Genomic DNA, 23,947 nt, shown 5'->3' with positions numbered 1-23,947 from the left:
CTCCCTCCCTCTGTCTCTCCCTCTCTCTCTCCCTCCCTCTGTCTCTCTCTCTCTCTCTCCCTCCCTCCCTCTGTCTCTCTCTCTCTCTCCCTCCCTCCCTCTGTCTCTCTCTTTCCCTCCCTCCCTCTGTCTCTCTCTCTCCCTCTGTCTCTCTCTCTCCCTCCCTCCCTCCCTCTCTCTCTCTTGTCACAGGAGCAGCCATGGTGTCCTATGTAGTAGCTGCTGCAATGCTGGTCGCCCTGTACGTTTTAATGTACTACAATTTCCTGAAAGGGACCCGGTGCAGGAGCGACACTTGCCTGCGGGGGTAGACGGTGATAGTCACAGGTACATCGCTGGAGAATGCACGGCCCGTGAACGGGATGGAAACCCTGCCCCAGTAACAAGTCCCACTTCAGTGGCAGAAATTTATTACAAGTTCCAGTATAAACGGGAGGGGGAAATTCCCAGTGTGTATATATATATTCCGGATAGGAAATGGGCGTTGTTTGTTTGTTTGTTTAACACTCGGGAACCGATGTTAATGTTGTGTTAACTTGCCGGTGTGATTTTACCGCTTGTGTTGGATGTGCCAGGTGCTAACACGGGGCTCGGGAAGGAGACAGCGCTGGATATGGCCCGGAGGGGAGCCCGGGTGGTCCTGGCTTGCAGGAGCAAGGAGCGTGCGGAAGCGGCGGTCTTCGACATCAGAAAGGTGATCATCCCCCCTCTTAAACACACAGAAAACACAAACCAACAAAAAATTACACCTGGGGGGGAAAACTCAGCAGGTCTGGCAGGATCTGTGGAGAGGGACACAGTTCATGTTTCAAGTCCATATGACTCTTCAACAGAACTAAGTAAAATTAGGAAAGGGGTGAAATAGAAAACAAAAACAGAATTACCTGGAAAAACTCAGCAGCTCTGGCAGCATCTGTGGAGAGGAACATAGTTAACGTTTCGAGTCCGTATGACTCTTCAACAGAACTAAGTAAAAATAGGAAAGGGGTGAAATATAAAACGAAAACAGAATTACCTGGAAAAACTCAGCAGGTCTGGCAGCATCGGCGGAGAAGAAAAGAGTCGACGTTTCGAGTCCTCATGACCCTTGTGAGGACGCGAAACGTCAACTCTTTTCTTCTCCGCCGATGCTGCCAGACCTGCTGAGTTTTTCCAGGATATTTTGTTTTGGATTTCCAGCATCCGCAGTAGTTTTTTGTTTTTAATCTAAGGGGTGAAATATAAGCTGGTTTAGGGAGGGGGTGGGGGGCGTTGTTGGTACAAGCAGCCAGTGATAGGTGGAGATAACCAAAAGATGTCACAGACAAAGGAACAAAGAGGTTTTGAAGGTGGTGATATTATCTAAAGGAATGTGCTAATTAAGAGTAGAAGACAGGACAGATAAGGTACAGATAGCTCTAGTGGGGGTGGGGGAATACTAAAAGGTAGAAATAAACAATGGGTGGAAATACATTTAAAATTAGTGGAAATAGGTGGGAAAAGAAAAAAATCTATATAAATTATTGGAAAAAACAAAAAGGAGGGGGAAGAAACGGGAGGTGGGTGGGGATGGAGGAGAGAGTTCAAGATCTAAAATTGTTGAACTCAATATTCAGCCCGGAAGGCTGTTAAGTGCCTAGTCGGAAGATGAGGTGCTGTTCCTCCAGTTTGTGTTGAGCTTCACTGGAACAATGCAGCAAGCCAAGGACAGACATGTGGTCTGTCCGCAAGAATGACCCAGACCTCCCTGTCACTTGCCATTTCAACACTCCACCCTGCTCTCTTGCCCACATGTGGACAGACAGCCTTCCGGACCCTTCATCAGCACTAAGACATATAGAAATGAAGTGAAATATAAGCCCCTCAAACCCTCCCCCCCCCCCCCCCCCACCTCCTCCTTAAACCAGCTCATATTTCACCTCTTTTCTATTTTTACTTAGTTCTGTTGAAGAGTCATACAGACTCGAAATGTGAACTGTTTTCCTCTCCGCAGATGCTGCCAGACCTGCTGAGTTTTTCCAGGTATTTTTATTTTTGTTATGGATTTCCAGCATCCGCAGTTTTTTTGCTTTTAGCTTATATCTCACTCCATTTCTCTATTTCCTTAGTGCTGTTGAAGAGTCATAACGGACTCGAAACGTTAGCTGTTGTCCCTCTCCGCAGATGCTGTCAGACCTGCTGAGTTTTTCCCCAGGTATATTTTTGTTTTTTGTTCTAGATTTCCAGCATCCGCAGTGTTTTGCTTTTATCTAGGTGATCTTCTCTGTTGCCTTTTCAACACCTTGAAAAAGCAGTTAACCGCATGTGCAGCCTCCCCAGTGCAACCTTTAGTCCTTTATATTTCAGCCGGGCTTTTGAATTGAGACTGGTTTCAGTGCATCTATTTTGTTTCGGCTAAACGCTGGACACCCCTAAATTCAACAGGATAGTTAATAATACTCTGCCTTCCAGCTTTAGTCAGCAAGACGCGTTCATGTTGTGCCTTTAACCACCTCAGGATGCGCCTTGGAGCCTCACAGCCACGTAAGTGCTGTTGTTGTATAGTCACTTGTAAGAAAGACAGCAGCCAATTTTGCACAGCAAAGTCTCACAAGCTGCACTTGACTTTTTCAGGGTTGGGTGAAGAATAAATGTACAAATTAGGAGCAGGCGTAGGCCATTCGGCCCTTCGAGCCTGCTCCGCCATTCGATAAGATCATGGCTGATCTGATTGTGGCCTCAACTCCAATTTCCTGTCTACCCCACTATTATTCTCCCCCTCCCCCTCCCATACCCTTTTATTCCCTTATCAATTAACAATATATCTAACTGGGCCTTAAAAATATTCAATGACCCTGCCTACAGCGCTTTCTGGGGAAGAGAGTTCCAAAGACTCAAGACCCTCTGCGAGAAAAAAATTCTCTTCATCTCCATCTTAAATGGAAGACCCATTATTTTTAAACTGTGTCCCTTAATTCCAGTGTCTTCCACAAGGAAAATCATCTACTTTCAGCGTCTACTTTGTCAAGTTCCCTCAAGATCTTGCATTTAAATAAGGTAATCTCTCATTCTTCTGAACTCCAATGGATACAGGCCCAGCACGTTTAACTTTTCCTCCCCCCTCCCCAAATCAGCCAAGGAGAACTCTCCTGCTCTTCAGAATGGTTCATCTGAGAGGACAGATGGACCTCAGTTTAACATCTCATCAAAATATGGCACCTCTGGCAACACAGCACTCCCTCAGTGCTGCGTTGCACTGAAGTGTGATCATAAGTTACGTGCTCAAGACCCTGGAATAGGACTTGAACACCAACCTTCTGATTCAGAGGTGAGTGCAACCAATTCAGCCCCCAGACTTCCTTTATCATCCATCTGATGCCTACTGGTTGGTGTTGGTTTGAATTAAGTCAAACTCTGTTGCTCTTACCTGAGATACTAGGATTCTACTGGTGTTTAGGGGATCACTTTCTGAAATTCTGCCTGTCTTTAAAATTGAAAACTTCGATTAATATTTGCCTGCAGTTTGAGTCACATTAATCACGATTTACATTCCTCTGTTGTCCAAATGTTTGTCTTTGTTGGCGGGGGGGGGGGGGCGGGGTGGGGGGAGTCAGTTATGGGTGAGGTCTAGATATAAATAACTACAACACAAATTCCCATTAACTGTTAGTTCCAAATTGAAAGATAATTTTGTTTTCATTTAATTTGGAGGCGGTTTTAATGCTAATTTAAATTGTTGGTAGGCTTAGAGTTTTTCCAATGTCCTGAGAACTGACTCTTCCAAACTGTTGGCCCCCCTAGTGCTTTCAGTTGATAAAAGTAACCTGTAACTAACCCATTCTGGTCAGACCATACATACTGGAGTATACAATTAGTTAGTCTAAAGCAGGGTGGTGGAAACTGGCCTGATACCCGAGGTTAGGGAGGGGAAGGTGTTTCAATGTCTATTTGCTACTGAAAAAAATACCTTGTCCATTCTCAGAGCAGGATTGGGTGTGGCTCTGACGGCTCATATGGTTGAATAATCTACTGATTCTCATTGTGCTCCTAGGTGATGATGAGCTGCTCAAGAGTTGCATCCTTCCCTCCCCACTACCCGATATCCAAACAGTGAGTTAGCAGGTTCAAAAGAGGCAGGGCAACAACTTTGAAAGTAGAAGAAACAAACAAAATATTGCCTCGAGTCAGCTATGGCCTCAGCTTTGGGCTGGAGAGAAGAAAAATCAGAGTGTTTCAGCTTCATTAGCTAGCGTAATAACTGCAAAGGATAGGATTATAATTGGCTCTGATGTTCTTCTTCAGTCAAAGAGACTGCTTGCGCTCCTCTTGCATGTGAAGAATGGTATCCTGGGCAAGAAATGTGGTGGGGGGGGTCCAGCTGCACCCGTGGAACTGTAGCTCAACACAGTCAGTGCTGCCAGGAGAGGAGGGTGAAAAGAGAACAAAAATAATGGAGGAGGAACATGCTCTACATAGCATAAGTTTTGCTTAAAAATATTCAGCTTGCTTCCTAACCGTGTTTTAAGCCCATTACCAGGAATGTGAAACAGCAACTTCTAAATATCTCTCAAACACCAAGTGTCGTGTCTCGAAAGCTGCAAATAACACCCAGAGGTTTGGAGTAAAGTTTTTTTTTTCTCATTAGTATTGCACACTAACGATTTTGCAGGATGCTTTAATGCAGATATTTATATGTCATCCACAGAAGAGTGGCAACAACCAAGTGATCTTTATGCATCTGGATCTAGCGAGTCTTAAATCAGTGAGGGCTTTTGCTGAGACTTTCCTGAAATCGGAGCCCCAGCTGCATGTGCTCATCAATAATGCAGGCAAGAATTTAAACATTCTGTTACAACTAATGTTTAACTTTGGAAGTGCCCATAGAGTTGCAACAGTAACAGTCTGGGAAACCATTTAGAATCATTACAATAGGACAGGGAATTGACTGCCAGCGATTGGCTCGGTTACTGAGGAGGAGCTCTGTGTGAGGGTTGTGTTGTTTCCTGAGTTGCTCGGTCAGTGTGTGTTGGCTGGACACTGATCAGATTTTGCATTTTTCATTTATTTCCGTGCAACATGTTTTTTTTTGTGTGTCTGTTCCTCAGCGACAGACACAAGCAGGAGGCTGTATTTTGCTGAAAGGAGCCTCATAAACGCCTGAAGTGAGAGGTACAATCTCATTGTGTTTTTGTGGAGGAGGGGTTCTGTAAGACTTGCGTTCACAAGATTAGTACGTGATGGATAAAGGAGAAGACGGCCATGCATGTCGGGTGGGAGGAGGCTTGTTTGAAGCATGTCAACATGTGGGGTGAAATGGCCTGTTTCTGTCATTAATTTTATACAGTTCTCTGTTAACTCTTATGAAACAGACCTGGCAATACCTGAAGAGCCGCAGATAGCTTCAGGGTCAGCACTTGAGCACAGGGTCCTTTCAGGCTTCACAGAAAAAAGGCAAGCACTGTGCGCTTCAGATGAATAATTTCAAATGTGGGCGACCCATTGTCAAACCCAAACTGAGAGGTTACAACCATCAGAAAAGATTGAACAGTCCTGGAGTTCTTTGTTCTAGAAAAGAGAAGCCTAAGAGGGGTAACCTGATAGAGGTCTTTAAAATGATGATGGGGTTGAGAAGATGTTTCCATTTGGGGTGGGGGTTGGCACCAGAAATAGGGTCCATAGGTATAATATCTTCTTGAGTTCTCTGCCCGATGGCAGGTTCTTGGCAAGTATTTACCAAGCCATGGCAAAGTGCCATGATTTTTTTTACTTTGGGTGGGGCAGAGGCAGGCCCTGTGTCTGCTTCAGCCTGAACGAGGATCGAACCTCATGTTGTTGCCATTGATCTGATCCACACGCTAGCCATCTAGCCAACTGAGCTAACCAGCCCCTCCAAAGCATAATACAGACACTGTAAATCCAATTATGAATTCAGCAGAAACACTTTTACTCAGAGACTAGTTAGAATATTTTTTTAAATTCATTCACGGGATGTGGGTATCGCTGGCTGGGCCAGCATTTATTGCCCGTCCGACCCTAGTTGCCCTTGAGAAGGTGGTGTTGAGCTGCCTTCTTGAACTGCTGCAGTCCATGTTGTGTAGGTACACCCACAATGCTATTAGGAAGGGAGTTGTGACACTCACAAAAGAACTGTTGAGGTAAATAACACAGATGCACATTAAAGAAAAACTAGATAAACATATCAGGGAGCAAGAGATAGAAGTATGTATTGATGGGATTAGATTAGGAAGGATGGGAGCAAACTTCTGTGAAGTATTAACAGTGGCGCATAGACCAGTGGGATCAAATGGCCTGTTTTTGTGCTGTGCATTATATATAATTCTATAAAAGAAAGCCACAACTCAAATGGAAAGATATAAAATATTGAATTTCTTATAACTTGTAACAGGATAAATCCATCACACAGTTTTTGAGCATTTATTTGCACCATAGTGGCTGATATTTAAGGTAGGATTTTAACGAATATTAAGGGCTTCAGGAAACCAAGCATCAATTTCTGCTCAGTTTGTTTTAATTTAAAATACTAGTATCAGAGGAAAGCTACTATTTGTATAGCCCTTTCACATCAGGGTGACAAACAGGATTTTAAAACTATTAGCTTACTTCTTAAACCTATGGCAAATGCAGCAGGCAATTTTCTCAAAAATATGCCATAAACAACCCACAAATGAGTAAATGAGCAGATAATCTCTTTTTACTTTGTTGAGTTGGGGGAATACTGTTCACCAGGACACTGGGAAAATGTTCTGCTCTGCTTTGAATAGGGTTGTCAGGTAATTTAAGTTCACTGGAACATGCAGACAGGACCTCAGGTTAACCTGCTCTCCAAAAGTCAGCGTCTCTGGCAATGTTACTGTGATGCTACATCTTATGTATTCTGGGATAGCCTGGCTCGGACATCTGATGAAAAAAATGTTTTAAAAAATTACTGAAATTGAAGTGCCAATTAGATTTTAAGTGTCAGCCATGACTCACTTGGCAGCACTCCCATCTCTGATTTCAAGTGGACTTGAACACAAAAACTTTGGCTGACACTCCAGTGCAGTGATGAGGAATCGCTGTGCCTTCAAACCTGTCGTCTTTCGACATGAAGCCAATGCTTCAGATGGACTTGAAAGATCACATGGCACTATTTTGAAGAAGATCAGTGGAGTTAACCCTCGTGTCCTGGCCAATATTTATCCCTCATTGAACATCACAGAAACAGATCATTATCACATTGCTGTGTACAAATTAATTGCCACATTTCCTATGTTACAGCAGTGATTACACATCAGAAATCCTTCATCGGCTGTAAAGTGCTTTGGGACAGCCAGTGATCTTGAAAGGCACTATATAGATGCAAGTCTTTTTTTTTTAAAAAAAAAGGTCGAAAGTAGGGTCTCAAATAATAAAAGTTTGAGTGATTTTTCTGTGGATTGTGTTTCCTTTGAACCCTGAAGCTTGTCACCCAAGTTAAATCATCAGAGCACAATAGCTTTATCAGAGCTATTGATGAGAGAATTTATCAATTCAACTGGCAATAAAGTCTAAAGTCAGGGTCAGTTTTTCACAGGGTCAGTTTTTCATGTCGTGACTAGCAATTGGTTTTCAGCCATTTAGAGACCAGTTTTGAACAATGTGATGGAAATGGATACCACTGTATAAACAGGTTGGTAAAATTGGTTTAGAGAATTGGTGGAGGGGTCAAGAGATAACAAGCTTGAAACTTTTAAGTTTGTTGAAGTTTTTATTTACTAACATAACAGTGTAGAACTTGCAAGCGTCCAAGTAGTTTTATTAATTACGAAGTTAAGGTTTATATCAGAATTGTGGCATGTGCGCTGACATTTTTTCATGGCAGTGAGGCTGTGTTTTTCTGGAGATTTTAAAATTAACCACAATCCTTTGAAATGGATTGTTTTTTGGCATAGGAGATTTCCTTACTTGGCTTTTCCCGTAGCAAGAGGCCAAGTATAATTTCATCAACACAGTATTTTACTTAAGTCCATTAATATCTGACCACAATTGTAATGGAAACTGTCTATGTAAACATCTCATGATGTGATTAAAACCCCTGTGGGGGCAATGTCACCACTGGCATTTGTTATGTTGGGACAAATTGCATATACAATTTCCACTATAAATGTGGACATGGGAATTTGTAACGACAGTATAAGCTTAAGGACAGAGAATGTATGACTTTAAAATAGGCATTGGATAATGTCTGTCTGCCTAGCTTCAATAATCTCCACGCTTTTATCTGAAGAGTACACTTGGTCTTCACTCCCAATGCCATGAGAGATTGATTAATATATATTTGAAAGAGTAATGCTTCACAGTGCAGGAGAAATCTCACATTTTTAACTTCCCTTTAGAACTCAGAGGGTTAATGTACATTTAAGACTTCTGCTTCCAAACAAAAAATCATCTCGTTCAAAACAAACAGCATCCCAAGTTCAAACCTGATCTTTGCCTGGTAGGTTGGTAATTACAGCATATAAAATATAACTTTTCATTCATCACTTTCTCTGAAAGTGATATGTCATGTTTCCCCTACTGGAATGGTAGGCGACTGGAAGCAGATTACAAACATTTTGGTTAATGGAGGAGAGTTATTGGTTAGAACATGCCCTAGATGTCAGAAACTAGCAACAGCTGAGCCAGAGTATAAAAATAAAACTCTATAATACATGCGCTGTATTCTAATAGTGGATGAATTATGCAATTCAGGGTAGGTAGAAAAACCTAATACCTTCATTCACAGCAACAATAATAAGCAATGAATGACTAACAGAGACCTTAGTTGCAATATCCCCTCCCGAAAAACCACTTAATTAAAAAGGAATATCCTGTGAAATGCTATAGATCAAAAGACACGTATGAAAGACTACCAATGAAATCAAAGTTCATGAGAATCCAGAATAGAATGTGGGGTTGGATAAGAAACAAGATTTAAACAAATTCAGAACAGTGCTTGTGCACCATGTCATGTCGGGGGGTGGATTTGCTGAGTGGTGATCTCGATGGCGGAGCTGGGAGGGGTTGGGGAACTTCCTTCACTTTCCTTGCAAACATTCTCACTTTAATCCTGTCAAAAACAGAAATTATTTATTCATTTATGAATAGTCATTTAGTAATATAGAACATGAGTTTTGATGAAAAAAGACATTTTGTTCTTGCACTCATCAGGACAATCGCAAGAATACCAATGTTAGGGGAAGCAACAACTTGATACTGTATGAGAAGAAAGTGCTGATTGGTTGGCAAGTGAACTCTGGTAGAGGTGTTGCCATGGAGAATTCATCAGTTAATGGTGACTGACAGCTAACTGCCAAGTATTGTTTGAAATTTAAACCAGGCAACTTGACTCTGGTCAAGGCATTGTCCTGAGGGATGAACCAGCGAATGGTTCATCTATTTTGTTTAGCTGAAACAGGTGCAATGTATGTACATGTTCTTTCTGTCTGCAAAGAACAAGGCCCTGTGTATTAATATATGTAGCTTCCATTACATGTAAATGTGCCACATTGCGAGCCTGATAATCTTAAATTGGTTGTCATTGTAATTTTTACACACTGAGGATTATTTAGCAAATGTTGTCCAATCACAGAATCACATCTAATGTTGGACACTAGGTTTTGAGTTTTGCAAGCACGGGCTGGTTGGGTACAGTCTGTACCTTGCCCGTTGCAAACAGCAGAAGGGACATGCTGTATGATATGATCTTCCAGTCTTTGGGATGTATGGCCTTCATACCTAGCATCACACTGGCACTGAAATTTGTATACCACATTTCTCATTTGTGAGATAGGCAGAATGTTTTTTGGCATGATAGCATCCTGTTATTGGTGAATATCACTCGTGTTGCTACTGCATTGTAGAAGCGTGAAACAGCTAGCTTCACCTGTTGCTCACATTTTTGAGACACCTTGCCCTTCCAGGGTAATGTGAGGTAGACTGGGCACTCTCCAGGGCCGAAAGTGACAGCCTTAGGCCCGTTCATGAGTTTGAGTGATATACAGCGAGAAATGATCTGATCAGGGTAGCCATTATCCCACAGGATGTCTTTGGTGTGCCCTGTTTCAGCATCAAGATTGCATGCAAAACAAAAATGGTGAGCAAATGCCTTGGCCCTATTTACGAGGCTGCCAATAAGACCAACCTTATAGCGCGTGGAACTGTAAAAACCCCAACATGTGTATTGACCAGTGAAGGTAGGCTTGCGGCAGGCTATTGTAGAGAATCCCCTGGCAGATTTCTGAACTAGTACATCAAGGAATGGGAGTTCATTTGACTGCTCCGTTTCAAAGATGAATTTGAGCACAGGATGGAGCCAATTAAGACATGCAAGGAAATTATTGCATGCTGCTACGGATTTAAATGTGTCAAAAACATCCATATGTCAGAAATATGCAAGTGTTAGGTGGTTAGGTGTCAATCCATCAAAGACTCATTTCTCATTGAACCCAACAAAGATGTTTGTGAGGGCTGGGCCAAGACCATCTATTTGGACTTACACGGTGTCATTAAAGCTGAACTCCGTGAGTTGCCGAGTTCATAAGCTCAATGGATACTGATTCACTCAATGGTGGCAGATCGAGATCACCATGATATGGTGCTGCAGCACAAACCTCTATGGCTTCCTTAAGTGGAACATTGGTGAATAGGCTAGAAATGCCAAATGAGCACATGCACACAGCATTGCGATCGATATGTGAGTCCTGTTTGGCCTTCGCAAAATGTGAAGGCATCCTTCACCATGGTATCTGGAAAACTTGTTCAGAACTGGTGGTGACAATTCGCCTGGCCATTTGACTAATTCATGCTGTGCAGAACCAGCCATAGATAAGATGGGGCATAAAGGGTCAGCACTTTTATGTGCCTTGGGCAGCCCATACATACACGGACGTAGCGAACCATGAGGATGAACCCTGTCACCTATATCACACGGTAGCTCATTGCTCTTACGTAAGTTCAACAAGCGTTTTTTAGCTTACTTTTGAGCAAGGCTGCCTGGTCATGTTGTGCAGCAGGTCAAATGGATATGAATTTGGATGCGTCATTAAGAATGCCGTGCATTTTGTTGATATCGTCGTGCTTGTTAAGGATGACTATTCCCATCCCTTTTGTCAGATTTACTGATGTGCATGTCTGGGCTGGCCTTAAGGCCTCGCAACACTGTAAGACATTCGTGTTGCATGTGAAAGTCAGACTGGTCGTTTGGAATCCTGCAGCATGCATGTGCCACATCAGCTAGGCGTGTTTTCAAGGATTTAGCATCTTCAGTGGACGTTGGTTTGTGGCAGGTTGGTTTGTGAATGGGCCTAAAGCTATCACTTTTGGCCCTGAAAAGTTCCCTGTCTACCTCGGATTATCCTGGAAGGGAAAGGTATCTCAAAAATTTGAGCAATAAGTGAAGCTAACTGTATCAAACTGCGACTAAAAAGTGGCAACATGCGTGGTATTCACCACTAACAGGATGATGCCGTCAAGCCAAAAAGACATTCTGCCTATCGCACACAAATGAGTGATGTGATATATGAATTTCAGTAACAGTGTGATGGTAGGTATGTAGGCCGTAAGTCCCAAAGACTGGCAGATCGTATCATACAGCATGTCCCAGCTGCTGTTCGCAATGGGCTGGGTACAGGCCGTACCCAACCAGCCCTTGCTCGCAAAACTCAAAACACACAATGTTCAACATTAGGTGTGATCTTGCGATTGGACAACGTTTGCTAAATAATCCTCTGTGCTAAAAATTACACTGACAGCCAATTTGTGTGTACTGGAAGCTACATCTATTAATACACAGGGCCTTGTTCTTTGCAGACAGAAAGAACATGTACCCACATTGCGCCTGTTTCAGCTAAACAACATTTGATAGCCATTTGCTGGTTTATTCCCCAGGGCAATGTCTTGACCAATCAGAGCCAAGCTGCCTGATTTACAATTTCAGACGATGCTTGGCAGTTAACTGTCAGTCACCATCAACTGGTGCATTCTCCGTGGCAATTCCTCTACCGGAGTCTACTTGCCAACCAATCAGCACTCTCGTCTCAGTATAAAGTTGTTGCTTCCACCGACATTGGTATTCTTGCGATCGTCCTGATGAGTGCGAGACGAAAAGCTTTGACAAAATGTCTTATTACAGCAATAGTCATTTATTATTTAATAATTTATTAATAACTTATTACTATTTATTGCACCTTGTGTCAGTTTCCTATCTATACAAATGATCTGAATGCAGAAACCAACGCTTATTATTACAGCTGTCAGTAAGATAGTTAACATGTGGCAAAATAATTCCGATCTGTTATTCACTTTGTGCGGATGAACAGCAAATTAAATTTAATATTGACAAATTAATATGCAATATTGCACATTGGAAGTGAGAATGAGCCACTGGTACGCTATAAAGGGAATAGGATTACCACTGGGAGACTTTGAAATGGGCCTGAAATGATAATAGGCATCTCACTTTCGATACCAAGACAATGTGGAGAAGCAAATAGAATGCAGTTACACATGCAGTATAAATATACAAAAGTAATGCTGAAGTTTTACCAACTCATTAGTCAGACCTTATTTGAAGTACTATGCAATTCAGTTTGTCACACTTCAAAAAAGATGTAAATGCATTGGAAAGGAAACAGAAAAGAACAAGAAGATCGATCTTGTAAGTGTAGAGGGGACAAGCTGTGAAGAAAAAGAGCATAAACTATTCCCCCAAACCCTAGGAGTTAAGGGGCAGCTTATTTGGGAAATGTGAAGCATTAGATAGCGCAGTTAAGATGAATACCATTTTTTTCTCTCAGTCAGGCTAGTAGAACAGAGACAAAAATTTAAATTGGTGAAAAATACATTTAAACCACAGCTTCAAAAATATTTCTTTGCTTAAAACAGATGATAAATGTGTGGAATGATCTGTCAAGGAATCAATGACACGAGGCAAGTTTAAGCTGCAATTAAATTAATGATTAACCAGTTGAATTGAAATACTAGAGAATAGCCGTTTCTTAATCTTTCCTTTGCACATGCAGTGTTTTGTATTATTTCCTAATTTTCTACCTTCTCTGAATGAATTCTTTCTGGGGTACAGTTCTGGGGGCACCAGCAACACCCTAGTGCCTCAAGTCAAGTAGCTGTTCTTGCATGTGACAATAGAAAGTGATTGAGGGCAGGATATTCAACCATGGCAAGCATAACAGGTGAGCCCAATCCTGTTCTCACCGTACAGCCAGACATTCACTCTTTCCATCAGGAACTTCAATTTGTATTTTCCCCTTTTGAGTATCTGAGAGATACTCAAGCCAATTGTAGTATCTCTGCTTTCTTCCCCGCCTGAGACCAGCTAACCTACAGGCTAAGAATCATACCTGGGACTCCCGATTTCCCCTTTGAGCCATCAGGGCACGCTATTGCTGAATACTTATAATGACATTATTTCATCCAAACCAGGAATTTCAATCCAATCCTGAACTTTTAAAGAAATAATAGCCTATGAATTTATTTATATTAACATTTATAAGCCACTTTCCCAGGAACATTTGAGTTCTTCACATGCACTGGAGTGAGGAACGTGGTCTGGGCAAACACAGCTTCGTGTTCGCCCAAAGAGCCGTGGGTTGAATAAATAATTTTATCTGTGCTTGACATGATTATTTCAGGCAAGAATGTTTGCAAGGAAAGTCAGGGGAGTCCCTGTTCATGAACAAATTCTTCATGGATGAAATCCATGAGATTTTTGCCATCAGCTGAACCAACAGACCAGACCAGACCAGACCAGCAGGGACTTGGTTTAACACGTTGCCAAACGGTGACTCATTCAGCACCTTGGCTTAAAGCTGATTGAGGAGTAATATGATTTCTTTTTATCCTGCAGGTACTGGAACGGTTGGCAAGACAGCTGATGGATTCATCATGACTTGGGGAGTAAACCACCTGGGCCACTTCCTTCTCACTCACCTTCTCTTGGATCGGCTGAAGCAGTGTGCCCCGAGCCGCATTGTTGCAGTCTCTTCTACAATGTACCGTTTTGGCAAAATAGATTTCAGTAACCTGAATCCTCCTGGTGAAAGCATGATCCAGTTGATTCAGTACTACAGCGACAGCAAGCTATGCAACGTACTCTTTGTGAGAGAACTTGCCAATTGTCTGGAGGGAACGAATGTTACCTGCTATTCTGTTTATCCAGGTGAGCAGAGAATTATTTAGCAGGTATATTTTACACAACACCTCTTCTTTCAACGTGACCATAGAAATAAGACAGATATTGTTCCATTGGTTGGGAGGAAATGTGTATTTTTTTTCCCAGCTTAAACAATTTTGAAACATTTAAAAGAGCAACGCATTGGCCAATATTAAAAGGCCACCATTTTATTTTCAAACTGGTGCACAATGTATGTACGTGTGCATATATATAGTACAGACCACGACAGCTCTCCTCCTCCTCCTCCTCCTCTTTTAAGGATAATTTCCAGTAGTTAAGAATAAGCATGGGAAAAATTTCAAATGCCTTGCGTTACTGATGGGCATCTCTGAACAGCAAGCTGCAGATTGGTGGGGTTACAGCTATTCTCCAGCCATCCACCCAGTCAGAGATGGTGTGTTGCAGGTTAATGTAAACGTAAGTTAAAAAAAAATAATAAATTGCCGGGGTACGGTAGGGAGTGACTCTCGTCATATCGGTCTGATTCTCCTTCCACAGGCCTGTGTCATGTGTTAGACTGTTCTTGTGGAACTGGAAGACTTAATTTTGAGACTAAGGCATAATTTTTTTTTTTTTAAATTGTCGACTTTCCTGGTTACCACTGTGTTGCTTCCAGGGTTTCCCCCTGATTTCTCCTCCACTGAGGCTTACCCAAGTAGCAAACCTCTGGTGCCTCCAGGTCAATGGTCATTCTTCACATGGGAACCTCCACAGTCCCAGTAGAATCTTTTGCTTCATAAAGCAGCATAACTGAGCTGACTCCTGTTGTTCCTTGGCACGCACGCTTTTTCCAAAAAAGGGTTACTCTAGCTATTTTCCCTTTCTCTAGTCCAGGGTAGAATCAAAGAACCTTACAGCACAGAAGGAGGGCCTATCTTTGAAAGAGCTGTCAAATTTAATCTCGTAATGCTGCAAAACAGTTATCTTCAAATACAAGTCCCGTTGCCCTTTGAAAATTCCTTTGGAATCTGATTGCATGAGCCTTTCAGATCATTACAACAACACAACTTGCCTTCAGTCAAACAAAAGTCACTTAGTGTTAGCAATGTTGACAGTCAGCCACAGGAGATATCAGGGTAGATGACCAACATTTTGGTCAAAGAAAAATGTTAGGAGAGGAGAGAGAGGTGGAGAGGAAAAGAGGTTTAAGGAGGGGAATTCCAGAGCTTAGGGCCGAGATAGCTTGAAACAGGCACCATTGATGGAATGATTAAAGTTGGGGTGCCAGAATTGGAGGAGCATAGGGATCTTGAAGACTTGTAGTGCAGGTGGAGGCCCCAGAGGTGGGGAGTGAGGGGGAGCAGAGTGAGAAACCCAAGAGTGAGAATTTTAAAATTGAAGCACACTCAACCGGGATCCAGTGTAGTTTAGCGAGCACGGGGGTGATGGAACTTGGTGCAAGTTAGGACATGGCAGCAGAGCTCTGGATGAGCTCAAGTTTATGCAGGGAGTCGGCCAGGAATGCGTTGGAATAGTCCAGTCTCGAGGTAACAAGGATATGTTTGAAGGTATCAGCAGCAAGTGAGCTGAGGCAGAGTCTGGCAATATTACAGATGTGGAAGTAGGTATGTCTTGGTGACAGAGTGACTCTCAGGGTCAAACACAACACCAAGATTGCAGTCAGCCTGGATCAGTGTCAGGCATTTGCCAGAGGTCGGGATGGAAATGGTGGTCAGAAAACAGACTTTGTGGCGGGGCCAAAAACGATGGCTTTAGTCTTCCAAATAATAATCCTCAGGCCAATTGTATAGCGCTCCAAACAGCTGGCTTGGGCAGAAATTTCCGGCTGGCAGAGCCAGCATGTCAGCGCTTAAAATGTCGTGCAAGCGTCCCGACGTCAGCGCGCGGCATCGCGATATTTCGGTCGGCGGGCGTGCGTCTCACTGCTGAGCGCGCCCGCCGTTAGTGAAAGGCCTCGTCGAGGCCCTTAACTTGCCAATTGTCCAGGATTTTGAGGGCCCCGTGCAACCTTCGGGTTGGCGCACGGGTCCAACGGGCAGGCGGGTAGGAGATCTTTTAATAAAACTCATGCACTGGCAGGATATGTGGACTCAGAAGGGTTGTTCATGTTTTCCACGAAGTTTTAATTGCTGAAAGTGTTTTAAAGTCGCCTGTGTGATTGTTAGCAGTTCACATCGATTTCCAAGAGCTTCTTGTGCACTTTGAAACCAGTCTGCGGACAGGAATCTTTCTCGGGCCTGCAGCTTTCCGGAGGCCTCCATTTAGCCTGGGTATGGGTTCTGACATCTCCACTGGAGGCAGCTCCTCTGAGGAGGAAGGGAGGGATAGAATAAGGAGGAGGCCAGGAGTGCACGTTCAGACTCCAGGGGAGCCTCCTTTGGGAGGCCAGGCGCAGGCACAAGGGGCGCAGGGCCAAGAGGTTGTCCAAGGCAGAAGGGGCCGCAGAAGACGCCACTATCCTGCTGCCAGGGTTTACAGGCAGCGAAGCAGTTACCTCAATATGACAGGTGCAGAGCCGAAGGAGGCTCCGTCTCTCAAGGGAGACAGTCAACTATATCTGTCAGAGGATTGGCCCTGAGATCTCCGCTAACTGTGTGGGTGGACACCCCATGCCAGCAGCTCTGAAGCTCACAGTTGCCCTTAACTTCTATGCCTCTGGCTCTTTCCAGGGCTCGGTAGGTGATCTTTGTGGTGTCTCCCACTCAGCTGTCCACACTTGTGTCAAGCAGGTTACAGACGCTCTGTTCAAACGGGCATTGACCTTCATCCACTTCCGCTGTGACCAGGCAAGCCAGACACAGCGAGCCAGAGGCTTTGCGGCCATTGTTGGCTTCCCCCGTGTCCAGGGTGCTATAGACTGTGCACATGTGGCCATCAAGGCGCCAGCAGGTGAGCCCGGTGCCTTCGTCAACAGGAAGGGCTTCCACTCCATGAACGTGCAGATAGTGTGTCACCACAGGATGCTGATCCTACAAGTCTGTGCAAGGTACCCAGGCAGCTCCCGTGACGCCTACATCCTCAGACACTCCCAGGGGCTCTTCAGTGCTCCAGCCCGGCTGGATGGATGGCTGCTGGATGACGAGGGCTATTCCCTCAGAAGGTGGCTCATGATGCCTCTCCACCATCCAAGAACAGAAGCTGAGCAGCGGTACAATAGGAGCCACGGCACCACAAGGGCTGTGGTGGATAGAGCCATCGGTCTTCTCAAGATGCGCTTCCGATGCCTGGACCGCTCAGGGGGCGCACTCCAATACCCCCCAGATCGTGTCTCTGTGATAGTGGTAGCGTACTGCGCTCTCCACAATCTTGCGCTGGAAAGGGGGGATGCAGTTGACGATGAAGACCTTGATGCAGTGGATGAGGCTGCACATGATGAATCCAGCAGTGGTTCAGAGGATGAGGAAGCACAGGGCGATGATGAGGGGCAGCACGCCAACCCGCTACTACACCAAGGAGGCAGGGACACCTGGGACACTTTAATCCAAAGAACCTTCAGCTCGCTCCACACACATGGATCAGCAGGAACAGCATTGCCTGGAACTTCCACACGTGGCATTTAGGTGCCACATCTTCCACCTCATCAGCTGTAACAAAGGGCTTAGTACAGAAACATCAATGTCCACTCAAACACCACTCATGAGATGTCTGTGAAAAAAAAATGCAGCACAAAGGAAACACCCTCAGCCATGGTCAGAAAAGTGGACTTTAATATGTCCAAAAAAACTACACAGACTTCTCCATTCCAATAAGAAGAATTTTGTTCCCTATTCTAAGGCCAACACAAAATCACCAGTGACGTACCCGGGGAGTGCCTAACGTGCCGTATGCTTACGTTTTCGGGTGCTACGTCTAGGTGCCGCCCCATCGCTCGGAGTGGCTTATGAGACAGCCTGCTGACTCTGCTGTCCTGTTGGCCTCGATGACCTTGGCGGGCGTCCTCTGGCCCATGGAGCCTGTGATGGCCCCGCCTGGGAGGGAGTGGCCAGTTCCGGAACTGGCACCTCCTCAGTTGTCGCAGCCTCAACGGAAGCAACGTTGACTGGCAGAGGAGCGGAGGAGCTGCTGCCCTCATCCGGAGCACCCTGAGAGGAGCTCGCAGCGACGACAGGCAGCTGCTGCGCCAACGTGAGGTCACATTGGACCTCCCTGCTCACCGCAGATGCATGGGCACCGAGCGCCGACACTTGGTGCCCACAACATCTCCCACATTGGTAATGACCACCCGTGGCCAGTACCGCTGTGAGTGCTTGCAGGTCAGAGCGTAGCCCAATGATTCTCAATGTGTTGGAAGCCCCTCTCCATGAGAGTCGTCAATCTCTCAGCGAAGGAAGCCTGAAGCTCTGTCCTGAGGTTCACGCCTTGACTGACACTCTGCCTGGACTCCTCCATCGCAGAGACCAACTGAAGCACACCCTCATGCAACCCTGCCAGATGCTCCTGCGCACCCGGCCGCTTGTCCTGCAGCTGCTGCATTGGTGACAACTCCAGAGGCACATCATCACTGCCGGACTCAGCATGTGCCTTGTCCTCTGCAGCCCTCCGGCTGCTGGTGCCATCGGCACTCTCTGTCCGTGTCATCTCCTCCAGCGATTGTGAAGTGTCCTCTCCTCTGTGACCCGGGACACTAGCTGACGGTAAATTCCCCACCGAGGTGTTTGTGTCTGCGCTGGTGCCTGGCTGGCTGAAATGATGTGCCGCAAGTTGCACTTGTTGGGCCTCAGGTGTGGAAGGGGGGCTGCGGTGTCTCTGGGCACGGCGATCTGGTGGTGATGCTGAAATTAACAACAAGGACAGTGCATCAGTTAGCGTTCAGTCAGTAACACCTTTCATCTCTTTCCCCCCCCCCCAGCCTCATAAGTCGCTCACCCTTCAAGATCCTAAGGAGACGAACATTGGTGGGGTGGAAAAGAGTCAAGAGGGACCCCAACCATTAAACGCACATACAGACAGGCTGGTCAGATGGCCTCAGGAATGCCACATGGCATGTTATGTACCATTGGAGTGGAGAGAGTGCAGAGGTACCTGATGTGGATGCATTGTGGCCTGGATAGTTGCGTTGCTGAGGAAACATTGCAAACACTTGCGACATTTGCCATTGATCACAGGAGATTGAGAGGTCACATGCTTGACCTTCATTCCGTTAGGAGGGGCATAGACCGGGTGGGCAGAAGGCAACATTTCCCCTTGGCGCAGGGATGAGTTACGTGGTGGCATTTATCTAAGTTGAGTGCCATGAGGTTCACAGCTGAGGTGCTGATGACCTTTTGGACAGAGTAATGTGGGGCGCACTGGCTGAAAGGGTGGTGGAGGTTCCAACCCCCCTAAGATGCAATAAGTCTTTGGCTGTGCAGCAGCGATGCCATGGCATGTTAGACCATGGGGATAGTGGTCACAAATGGGATAAGGTGACTTTGGAAGGTGGTGGAGACGCGCATCCTCAAGGGGATGAGGGACCTTTGTGTATGACCCACACGTCAGAGTGTCTCAGTCTGTGAATGAGCAGTGTTGCAGCATTAACGATTGCAGCAACTATCAGTGCTTTGGATGGTGGGCAGACAGTGAATGGGACTGTGGACCTCAAATACCTGGCCGCTGGACCCCAGCCTCACCGCCCTGGCCGCCTGCCTCCTCCCCAGCTCCATGGTCTGCTCCTCGAAGGTGGTGAGGCGCTGGAGCAGGCCGTGCCCACCACCAGTCCTCTGGCGCTCCAAAAGATTGTGTTGACTTTTTGCCTGCAAAACAGAGAAGAGCATTTATTGGGGCTGATTGCTCATGTACCCTGTACACTCACGCCGCACCCCAACCACAATGACCCATCTGAGGCCTCCAGTGGCTCCTGTCCACACTACTGGTGATCAGTCCCCAGAAGATAGTACGGCTGCTTCCAACCCCCTCCCCCAACGGCCACCTTGGACACATTCGGCGTCCATCACTTTGAATAACATACGGGTCTTAGCGCCTATGGCAAGGAGGCACAACTAGGTGCAGCGCTGAGGCCAGCAGATGGCTCTTGGCCACGACACCTTGAGGCTCCCCTTCCGCCATCTCATCACCATCAATAAGACGTGTGTTGGAGTTCTGAGTATGTGTCTAGCTGCCTCCCCTGCAGGTTGTCCCCAGGCTACTCAAATGCCACAAACACCAACATATGTTGCAGGGAGAACCCATCTTCTCCTCAACCACTAAGGCTGATGTAAGCATGGTCAGTACCCGTTTGCCCACCCAACGTGCGCCAAATGCCCAATGCGGTAACGACAGCAAGACATGGCAAGGGGGGTGCGGGTGCTCAAAGGCTAAGGCTACCTGCTGGGTCAAATGGCCAAGGCCAACATGGTCCTCACCCTTCCAGAGCGCAGCAAATCGTTGAATCTCTTGCGGCACTGGGTGCCAGTGCGCCGCACATCATCATGGGCACTCACAGCGTCACCAACCTCCTCCCACACCTGGCTGGTGACATGGGCGGGAGGGGGGGGGGGGGGGGGCCTCCTCCTCCCACCCTCCGGATACAACAAGTGCCGACGGCTGGAAACCTCTTGGAGGAGGACAGCAAGGCATGCATCGGAGAATCGAGGGGCACACTGGCACCCCCCTGCTGGCCTCTCCTGCAGCCTGCCCCCCCTCCTCCTGCTCCTGCTCTTCTGCATACACAGCTCCCTCCCTCTCTCCCCGAGTGGCCACGGTTCACTGCCTCAAGCAGGCTGCCTGGCCACTCTTTAAACAGGTTGCTGGCTCCCCATTGGAACCGGTAGTCTGAGCACGCCCGCCCGCCCGCCCCCGCCACCATTTTCCCGTTCTCCACGGGAGTCGCTAACCCGCTGGCCGGGCCTTAATTGGCCCCCGCCCGCGCAAAATAGCAGCGTGGCCCGTTTTTGCTGCCGCAATCGACTGCCCGCCCACCAAGCGGAAAATTCTGCCCCTTGTTTGGGCTCAGCTAACTCAGCAAAGACTGCAGATTATACAAGTCCCCCCTACCTTGGCGTGCATAGTTCACTGTTAGAATATTGGTGCATTTAGCCACTAATTTATCACGGGATAAATTGTCGTTCACTATTGTTTTGGCGAATCCACGGTGACTAACATTTTGCTGCTGGATGTCATGATGTATTGTAGCGTCCATAGGCATTTCCAACGCAACTCCGTTTTTAAAACTAAGCGCTGACACAGAAACACTGGGTGATATGGAAGTGCAGGTAGAATGATTTTAAATATATGTAGTTTTTCCAAGGGCAGACCAGTGATTTGGAAGAGCCCTTTTCAAATGTGGGGAAATCATACAGAAACTCATTCATCTTTTTTGATTTGTGTGTTTTTAACTTTCAAATTAATATTTATGTATAAACTGAATGAAATAAAGCAGAGGGTTTTATTGCTAGCAGAAGACAAAGTATTAATAATTTTCCAGCTGAGTTGCTTGTGTGTGTGTGTGTGTGTGTGTGTGTGTGTGTGAAAATAGGTTGTGATCTACAAGCTGGTCATTTAAGTCGGGAGATTTCAGAAACTTGCTTCACAGCTTGTAAAAGGCTTAACAGTTAAAATAATGTTTCTTCTTCACATTTGTTGATTAACAACTTAAATATTTTATGATAAAATCTGTGTTCAACAAACATTGCTTTTTCTTTCCCTCTTATAGGTATGGTGAACACTCAGATGTTTCGTCATTTCAAATGCTGGCAAAAAGTACTTTTTGCCCCTGTCGCTGCTCTTTTCTTTCGAAGCCCAGCCGATGGGGCCCAGACTTCCATCTTCTGTGCTGTGCAAGAAGGCATTGAGAAATTCAGTGGCAGGTACTTCGCTGATTGCAAGGTTCAGGAGGTCCTGCCTCATGCACGAGATGATGCGGTGGCCAGGAAACTCTGGGAAGTGAGTGAAAGGATGGTTGGACTCAGCAGTCATTAGCTAGTGAAGAAAGTTGTTCTAAAAACGACAGCCTATTTGTAACAGCCTGTGAGCATTCTGCCGATTTAAAATGTGAGAACGTTTTGTGCACATTTACAGTGGAGAAGCTTTTTTTTTTAAAACTTCCTGTAGGGTCTACCAAAATTTCAGTGACAAAAGGACTAAAAGGACCAGCTGAAGAGGAAAATTAATCTCGAGAGGTAGCTTTTGTTCAAACTATTCTGAATTCAAGGTATAGACATTCCTTTTTCTTTAAGATTAAAAACTACAAACTGTGACAAAAGACATTCTGACAAATCAGGTAGGATAATAAATTTTAGACTAATGCTTCCAAAAAAAACCCAATATAAATTAATCACATTCCTTCAACTCTTAATTCAATACAGGAATATTGAGCTATTTTACTTGCTGTTCTATTTCTCACTAGAGTTTCACAGATGGAGATCAATAAGACTGTTAGAGCACTTATACACGGGTGAATTATATAACACAGGCAGATATTTCTTTCTGTTCCCCCTCTTCTGAAGGTGCTGATGGGTGATTCGACAGGAAACAGTGGTCCTTCAGTACCTCATCAGTGTGGCCATTCTTCTCTTGTAAGCATACGAATCAGAGCTAGCGCGCTCCTGAGTCTAATTCAGGCCACACTGTAACCCCATCTGCTTCTGTTCTGCAAGGTCACTGCATAGTGACAAAGGAGCAATGCCATTTTTATTGTTTAATTCCTCTTTGCCTCTCTAGTCCACAGAAGTAGTGGCCAAAGAGCTCCCGCAGCACTTGGTCTATAATCATCTAGTTCAGCACCAAATAGCAACTGATACACTTCTATGTATGTGAATAACTCAAATGAAAGTTTTAGAAATTTTAATAATCATGGTCTCTTCTTCAATCCTCTTCTCCAATTTTTCATCTTTTAAATCTCCCACTTCTGTGCTTTTTGAAATTACTTTTTGTTGAAATGTATTTATTTCATTTTGGTTGCTTTGTAGCCGCACAGTGTTACAGCATGGCTGGAATCTGTTGCTGCAGATGGAAGGTGTTGTCTAGGTCAAGGTTGAAGTTTCTTAACAGCATTGTTGAATGACCAGTCTCCAGTACTGCAGTCATCTAAGAGAATTAAAAATAAAAACAAAAATACCTGGAAAAACTTAGCAGGTCTGACAGCATCTGCGGAGAGGAACGCAGTTAACGTTTCAAATCTGTATGACTCTTTTTATCTAAGAGAATTATCTTGGAGGCTTGTTTTCTGACAAATTTTACTGGCCCAGACCAAGGGAAGTGAAATAAAGGTTGTCGGACCAAAACAAAAACAAAATAAAACTGGGACCACTGACATACTAGTCATATATTCCTTCATTAGCTAATACTCTAGTACAATTACCATGTGCCTATTTTAGATTACAATAGAGATTTCTCATAGTTATTTGTGCTTCAATAAAATTTGCCTTCTTTCTGATATATTGTAAATCATGTCTTCTAATGAATATAAATTCTTTGCACAGTAACTGTCCTGGATAAATAATTATTGTTGTGATGTCTTCATGAATCTAAACAGCTCAAACCTTCCTTTACTATAGGTACATCTTTATCTGCAGCAAGTTGCTCTGTGTTAAAATACACCGAGGTCTTAAAAACATTGCTTTATAAAATTAATGCCTAATTTCTTTCTAGCCTGTGATCTCTGGTTCAAATCTTGTGTCAACTGTACATAGGAGCAGGAGTAAGCTATGTTCCTAAGTCCTATTTGGCCCTTTGAACCTGCTCCACCATTCAAGATCATCATGCCCCCCAACCCCACCCCATAACCCTTAACTCCCTTGTCGATCAGAAGTCTGTCTAAGTCAGCCTTGAATAAATTCAATGAATCAGCCTCCATTGCTTTCTAGGGAAGAAAATTGCACAGTCTAACAGCCCCCTGAGAGA

The 23,947-nt window shown here is 45.0% G+C and overlaps 1 protein-coding gene across 1 annotated transcript; it reads left to right on the top strand.

Moving 5' to 3' along the window:
- Positions 1-195: 195 nt before the first annotated feature.
- Positions 196-23,694, top strand: LOC144675654 (dehydrogenase/reductase SDR family member 13-like). Its single transcript, XM_078536297.1, has 5 exons — positions 196-327; positions 576-694; positions 4,664-4,787; positions 13,841-14,152; positions 21,759-23,694. Exons 2-5 carry the CDS (start codon positions 614-616, stop codon positions 22,022-22,024), a joined length of 783 nt encoding a protein of 260 aa, XP_078392423.1. The 5' UTR covers positions 196-327; positions 576-613; the 3' UTR covers positions 22,025-23,694.
- Positions 23,695-23,947: the final 253 nt, after the last annotated feature.

This window comes from Cetorhinus maximus, unplaced genomic scaffold, assembly GCF_964194155.1.
Source record: "Cetorhinus maximus unplaced genomic scaffold, sCetMax3.hap1.1 HAP1_SCAFFOLD_1076, whole genome shotgun sequence".
NCBI classification, from domain to species: Eukaryota; Metazoa; Chordata; class Chondrichthyes; order Lamniformes; family Cetorhinidae; genus Cetorhinus; species Cetorhinus maximus.
The sequence above is the reverse complement of the archived record's forward strand: the minus strand, read 5'-3'. Positions and strand labels throughout refer to the sequence as shown.